The sequence below is a fragment of the Papio anubis genome, unplaced genomic scaffold (genome assembly GCF_008728515.1).
Source record: "Papio anubis isolate 15944 unplaced genomic scaffold, Panubis1.0 scaffold995, whole genome shotgun sequence".
NCBI classification, from domain to species: Eukaryota; Metazoa; Chordata; class Mammalia; order Primates; family Cercopithecidae; genus Papio; species Papio anubis.
The window spans coordinates 259-7,097 of NW_022170207.1; the positions used below are offsets into that span (position 1 = coordinate 259).

The following is a 6,839-nucleotide window of genomic DNA, read 5'->3' on the forward strand; positions in this document are numbered from 1 at the left end:
AAACAAAAAGCAATGGCCAGAGTGAGGAGAACCAGTTTCAATGCTTCACTAGGCCCCCGACCAGCTGCAAGCAGATCTGGAAGATGGACGGTTGTGGTGTCTTCTAAATGTAAAATTGTGCAATTTTGGCATTCGCTATCCCACTTACTCCTCACAATAATTACGTGAGATGTGTATGGCAGAAAACTCCATTTTAAAGATTAAGTATCGAAAAAAAGAAAATTATTTAAAAATTATATCAAAAGTTATCTCTTAAAAGAGATTATCTTGAAACCAAAAGAGAGCCAAATAATAATCATCATCATTAAAAGACCCAGGTGAAACATAGGATCTCCCAACTGTAGCCAAAGAGAAAGCAATTTCTGACAGCATCTCATTTCATTCCCCTTTATCACTTCCTCAGTGTTTCCTTTGTCCTCCTTCCTCACCTATTATAATTCATCTTTATTATCTTAAAAAGAAGTCTGCATTAGGAAAGAGTGAGAGATAATGAAATAAGTAACAGAAAAATAATCTCAAACACTTTACTATTTAAATAATAAACCTGGGTTATAGCTTATGAAACAGTGCAGTTCACCAAAAGTTCGTTTCAATGCCTAATACATTTCTACCTCATAGTCTCGCTATTCTTAAACCACAAATTAATTCGTTAGAAAAAGAAACCTAACCATTTCAGTGCGAAAACTCATCTCCCGTTCCAAAGATGAGAGGTGAGAGAAATGACGATCATTTTCAAAAAGTGTTACTAAATGTAACCTAGAAAAAAATGAAGTATCATATTACAATAGAACAAGTTTCAAAACCAACATTAAAATAAGTGATAAGAAAGCCATACAAAAGAAAACAATAAATTGTTATAATATTATTTTTATAATTTGCATGTTTTTAGGCATTTATAATCCAGTATGGCACACACCTGAAATTCCTTAACTCAGTGGTTTTTAAACTTAATTGTGGCCGGGTGTGTCGGCTCATGCCTGTAATCCCAGCACTTTCAGAGCCCGAGGCGGGCAGATCACTTGAGGTGAGGAGTTCGACACCAGCCTGGCCAACATGGTGAAACCCTGCCTCTACCAAAAATACAAAAATTAGCCAGCCATGGTAGTGTATGTCTGTAATCCTGGCTGCTAGGGAGGCTGAGGCAGGAGAATTGCTTGAACCCAGGGGGCAAAGGTTGCAGTGAGCAGAGATCATGCCACTGCACTCCAGCCTGGGCGACAGAGTGAGACTCTGTCTCAAGGAAAAAAAAAAAAAAACTTAATTGTATAACTAAAATTCTTGTGGTTTTTTTCACCCTTCCTTCCATCCCAGGCCTCTAAATAAGAACAGAGGCAGGTTATTGTTTGTTTTTTAAGTTTCAAGTGATTCTAATATACCAGCCTTGGGAAATACCTCCATAAGTGTTGAAAAGGGTTCGGAATATAATTATGAATAAAATTACTTTAAATCAAAGCAGACTTACAATAAGTATAATATCACATAAGGGATCAACTTTCAAGTGCCAAAGAATGCAGGTGTGTGCTTGAAGACATTTTAGTAGTGAATCAACAGCTGTAGGCAGTGAAGAAAGGAGCATATGTGATAAACAAAATTAGCTGCGGTCAATAATCGTGCTACAGCTAACTTATGTAGTCATGAGTTTCCAGTGAAGTTGAAAATAAAGCAAAGTTCCATATATTAACCCTGTTTTCCACTAACCCTTCTTTACATGTAGGACATATGCCAGGGTACCAAAAACTGCAGAAATATTCCCTACCATTGCAGCCTCAGTTCTAACATCAAAATCTCCCTGCAGACTAAATATCTAGAGCAGCACTGTGTCAACAGAACACAGGGGCAAATCTCATACCTCCCAAGGGTAGAAATCGCTGAGCCCAGGTAAAAATAAAATATTCCAGAGGGAAGTATTATTTTACAAATTTTTATAAACACTTTTGTAAAATAATGTACACAGGCTTGCATACTGAAAGACTCAAAGCCATTTAACTCTGTATAACCACTGCCGAACCTTTATCTTCTTTTTTACCTGATTTCCAATTGGCAGGTGTTTACTAAACTTTATCACCAAAGTTATTTCACTGGCTGGGTGGGCTGGCTCATGCCTGTAATCCCAATACTTTGGGAGGCCAAGGCAGGTGGATCATTTGAGGCCAGGAGTTTGACACCAGCCTGGCCAACATGGTGAAACCTCGTCTCCACTAAAAATACAACAAATTGGCTGGGTGTGGTGGTGCACACCCGTAATCCCAGCTATTTGAAAGGCTGAGGCACGAGAATCACTTGAGCCTGGGAGGCAGAGGTTGCAGTGAGTCAAGATCGCGCCACTGCACGCCAGTCTGGGAGACAGAGCAAGACTCTGTCTCAAAAAAAAAAAAAAAGTGATTTCACTAGCAACATATAATTACCATAAAACAAAGGAGGGTTTTAAATGAACTACACATGCAAAATACACTAGAAAAGCTAGATATTTAAAGAAACGTGGTGAATTATTTGGTAAAGCAAAAATATTTTAATTCATAAGTTACTATTCCCCTAATGCATCTATTTTGTAAATACTGTTTCACATATTAGGTTTGTAAAAAAGCAAAATATATGTATAAATTGGCGCACATAAAGACGTTCTACAAATATAGCCAGAAGTTATTGTTTAATGTATGCAAACAGTGATGACAATTTTTAATTCAAATGTTTTTAAAAATTTCAAACTGAAACTAAATCTTACCAATGTAAAATTGCCACAAAGACAGCTAGAAAAAAGAAAAAAAGGAAAGTTATTAAAAGTTGCTTTATTATAAAATAACTTTACAACAAGTATTTCAAATGTATTATTTTACATGTCTAGAAAGATAGCACACAAAGCAAGATGGCCAGCTAATCCTGTCTCTATGAGCATAGGAAAAAATCCAGGACACAAAGTAAATTCTGAACAGAGCTTACCTGTTTGCAGCAGGGCTTGACAAGCAAAGGGAAAGACTTGAGAGGGTTTTTTTTACTTCCAGGCACTGCAAGAGTGATGGAATTATGGGAAGATTGCGACCTTTTTGTTGGTTTTATCAAAGTACATATTTCTATTCCTTTATATGAAATTTTAAAAGAAGTAAATATATGGCCAGTATGCTTCAATTAGTTCTTAACCAGGAGGAGCCACTTGTGATCAAGTTTCCTAGCATTCATCAAAAGACGATTAAATATAGGCAATCACTTCCTCAGCAGCACATCTAAAAGCCTCATTGTGCAACTCAACCCTTGATGAACTGCAAGCTCTTTGCAAGCGCCCAGACCTAGGAGCTACTAGATGGCCTAGGAGACTGACCTGAGTCAGCCCGGTGCCAGCCACTCATGTACAATGCAAGACTCACCAGGGGAGTTGGAGACACCGCTCTGGGTATGGAGCTTTTACAGGAGCTGCAAATGCAGCCTGTGCCTGCTTGGTTGGGAAATTGCTTGTTTTCAAGGATACCATGGAGCTGGAGAGAGAAGAGTGGGGAATAGAATGCCAACAAAACACCACAAACCCCGTTCCTACAGAGGTCTCAGCAGCTTTTCTTGAATTAATGCCCTTCAGATTGTTGTAAACCCTTTGCTTAATTTCCAAAGTTTTTGAAGAAAATGATTTTGAAAAATTTTCTCCGGCCATGCCGTGGCTCAAGCCTAGGAATCCCCACTTTGGGAGCCGAGACGGGCGGATCACGAGGTCAGGAGATCGACCATCCTGGCTAACACAGTGAAACCCCGCCTCTACTAAAAATACAAAAATTAGCCGGGCGCGGTGGCGGCGCCAGTCCCAGCTACTCGGGAGGCTGAGGCAGAACAAGGAACCCGGAGCAGCCGGGCGGAGCTTGCAGTGAGCCGAGATCGCTGCCCACTGCACTCCAGCCCAGGCTTCTAAAGAGCAGACTCACCAAAAAAAAAAAAAAAAAAAAAAAAAAAAGAAAATTTTCCAAGTATTTTCATTGTCCTCATAGAGGAGTGCATTTCCTTGGCTATTCCAGAAGTCCTACCTCCCCTCTGAGATTTTTTAATGGTATTTCTTATGGTGATCCCAAATATACTTGGCAAGTCATCTTATAAACCACCAATAGTAGCCTCTTAAAAATTCAAAAATTACTCCACTTGGCTAACAAAATAAATGCAAATTCATTCAATAATTATTGAAGAAATTAAATTTTAAAAAATTTAAAAATTGCAATGTTGAAATTCTCAACCATGTTTATCCAGATCTTTTCCTATATTACTAACTGTCCTGGGTTTATCTTAAATACTTCTCAGATTTACTTGTTTTATATCAGGATAGGCAAAGTATGGCCCATGGTGTATTTTTGGACTGTCTGCAAGTGGGGTTGCTATAATTTTTAAAAGATTGAAAATTTTAAATGGTTGTAAAGATGCTCATTAACTGTTTATTAGGCTTCATTGATTTTAAAATACACAGAGACTATCCTATTCAACTATATTTATATCCTATTTCTAATTCTCCTAACAATTATATACACTGGCAAAAACTCTTCAGATGATATATAAGGAAAAGGTCAAATATACTACCAAATTCATCCAGCTTTCCAAAGATGCTCAAAATCTTTCTGTGTCTCTCACTCCCTCCCTTAACCCACATACCACATCTGAAAAAAAAAAAAGGTACGGTGTAGTGATGCCAGCATTCTAAATGCTTGAAGGGCTTATCGCATGCCCTTTCCAAGCTGTGACAGAAGCATGTCCCCTGGACCCGGGCATCCTATCAATCTCACCTCTGAAGGTGACTCAGCCTCATACTTCACTGAAATAGACTATTAGACGCCAGCACTCTCAACTTCTTTTATCTCCACTTTAACATTTCTCTGTATAGTAATCCGCGCTTTTCTACTCCCTGCCATCTCAGAAAAGGAATTCTCTCTCCTCTTTTCCACAGTTAGCTTCTCAGAGTTGTGCCTTTAATTCTACCCTCCCAAATATTCCAAAGCCTTACCCACTAATTATTTCCTCTCTTGGAATCTTTTAATCTCATCCTTCCTTAATCCTTCCCCCCTCAGTCTTTAAACTCCTAGACCTGGCTGGCGCTGGGTGGCTCAAGCCTGTAATCCCAGCATCTTTGGGAGGCCGAGACGGGTAGATCACGAGGTCAGGGAGATCCAGACCATCCTGGCTAACACTGTGAAACCTCGTGCCTCTACTAAAAAATACAAAAACTAGCGTCGGCGAGGTGGCGGGAGCCTGTAGTCCCAGCTACCGGGAGGCTGAGGCAGGAGAATGGCATAAACCCGGGAGGTGGAGCTAAAATGAGCTGAGATCCGGCCACTGCACTCCAGCCTGGCGACAGAGCCAGACTCCGTCTCAAAAATAAATAAATAAATAAATAAATAAATAAATAAATAAATAAATAAATAAAACTCTAGACCTTTTAAAACACTCTAAGTATCTGACAGCCCTTCAACCAATATACTCCCCCATCTCTCTCCTCCCCTGGTTCAGTGACAAGATTCCTTTGACTAACTTATTTCTACTGGACCTTTGCCATTATTTACTACTAGGCACCTACAAACCCTTGCTTGTTAAACTGACTTCAAGACTCAACAGGTGCCATGCGGCTCCTCTAGGGCTCTCCCCTGCCTCTCCTCACCGATGCCGAGAGTGGTCCTGGTGGGAGAACCGCTGCGCCTGCAGTTCGTGCACCTTTTCCCTGGAGCTGCGCCAGGAAATATGGACGAACTGGAAGGGGCCGAGAAGAAGGTTCTTGGCCATCACCTCCAACCAAAAGCCTTTTGCTCTTTTCTCAGATTTCGGATCCTCCGTGGGGAGGACCCTCCTGGTGCCCCCTTGGCAGGTTCCCTGCCAGACAAGGCCGACCTTCCCACCTCCTCCCTCCACCTCCGGCTCCCGGGGAGGGCCCCCGCGCCGCCGCTTAGGCTGGCTGGGGCGGGAAGATTGTAGCGGCTTTGAGCTTACTCCTTGTTTTCTCATAATCCCTGGGTGGAGCTGGGTCACTTCATCAAATAACTCCTGGTGGAGCGGTCGCTGACTCGCCTGGCAGCCTCAACGTGGACTTGTCCCAGCCGTTGCGGGATCTCCCGGTCGCCAGCGGCGACTCTCGTGAAATGTGGGGTGGGGCGCGTGCGGTCGAAGCTCATTCGCGCGGGCAGTCCCTGTGTCCCGCCCACGCTCCCCCAGCGCGCGCGCAGCAACCCCGCCTCCGCGCTTCCCCGGAGCGTGCAGCCTTGGGCAGGCAGCCCCACGTACAGCCCACCACACCCTCCCCAGCCTGCAGCCCGCAGCCCAGTCCCCTGCCCGCACGCAGTCGCCACCTTGCGCGCAGCCCTTGTACAGCTCCCCACACGCTGCCAGCCCCCCGGCGCAGAACCAATCACTGCCTCTTCACGCGCTTCACTGGGAGTGCAGCCCCCTGTCCCCTAACTCCCCGAGCGCAGCTCCACGCAGCCTCTCCACACTGCCCAGCGCCCGCAGCACCCCGTGTGCGCACAGCTCTGCCAGTCGCTTCCCCGCGTGCCGCCCCTGCACCGCTTCGGGCCATAACCTTGCTGGCGACCAAGTCTCGAAGAATTTCCCGTGGCTTCATTCCTGGTTTAGTCTTTAGCTTGACATTTTTAACCAAAAGGTTACACGTTAATTAACGAGGTATTAAAGGGAAGATCTCAGCTGCAAGAAATGACTGTAGAAGTGTAAGTTAGGAAGCCAGCGGGCCCGCCCGTGGTGTACCAGGCATTAGGAACGTCTCTGCTCTCCTACGATCGCGGAGGTATCGGACAGTCAGTGCGTTACCAACGCTGAGGGAACGCGCCGAGACTGGTGGACAACACGTGGCAGAGCCGGCCTGAGTCCGGTGGGTC

At 43.7% G+C, this 6,839-nt stretch overlaps 1 protein-coding gene across 1 annotated transcript; it reads right to left on the reverse strand.

Moving 5' to 3' along the window:
- Positions 1 to 424: 424 nt before the first annotated feature.
- On the reverse strand, positions 425 to 5,998 carry LOC101021215 (putative C-mannosyltransferase DPY19L2P1). The gene is given in 4 exon segments (XM_031662772.1): positions 425 to 756; positions 2,723 to 2,747; positions 5,615 to 5,639; positions 5,641 to 5,998. Coding segments are annotated over 4 exon segments (480 nt in total). The 5' UTR covers positions 5,956 to 5,998; the 3' UTR covers positions 425 to 641.
- Between the last annotated feature and the right edge of the window lie 841 nt (positions 5,999 to 6,839).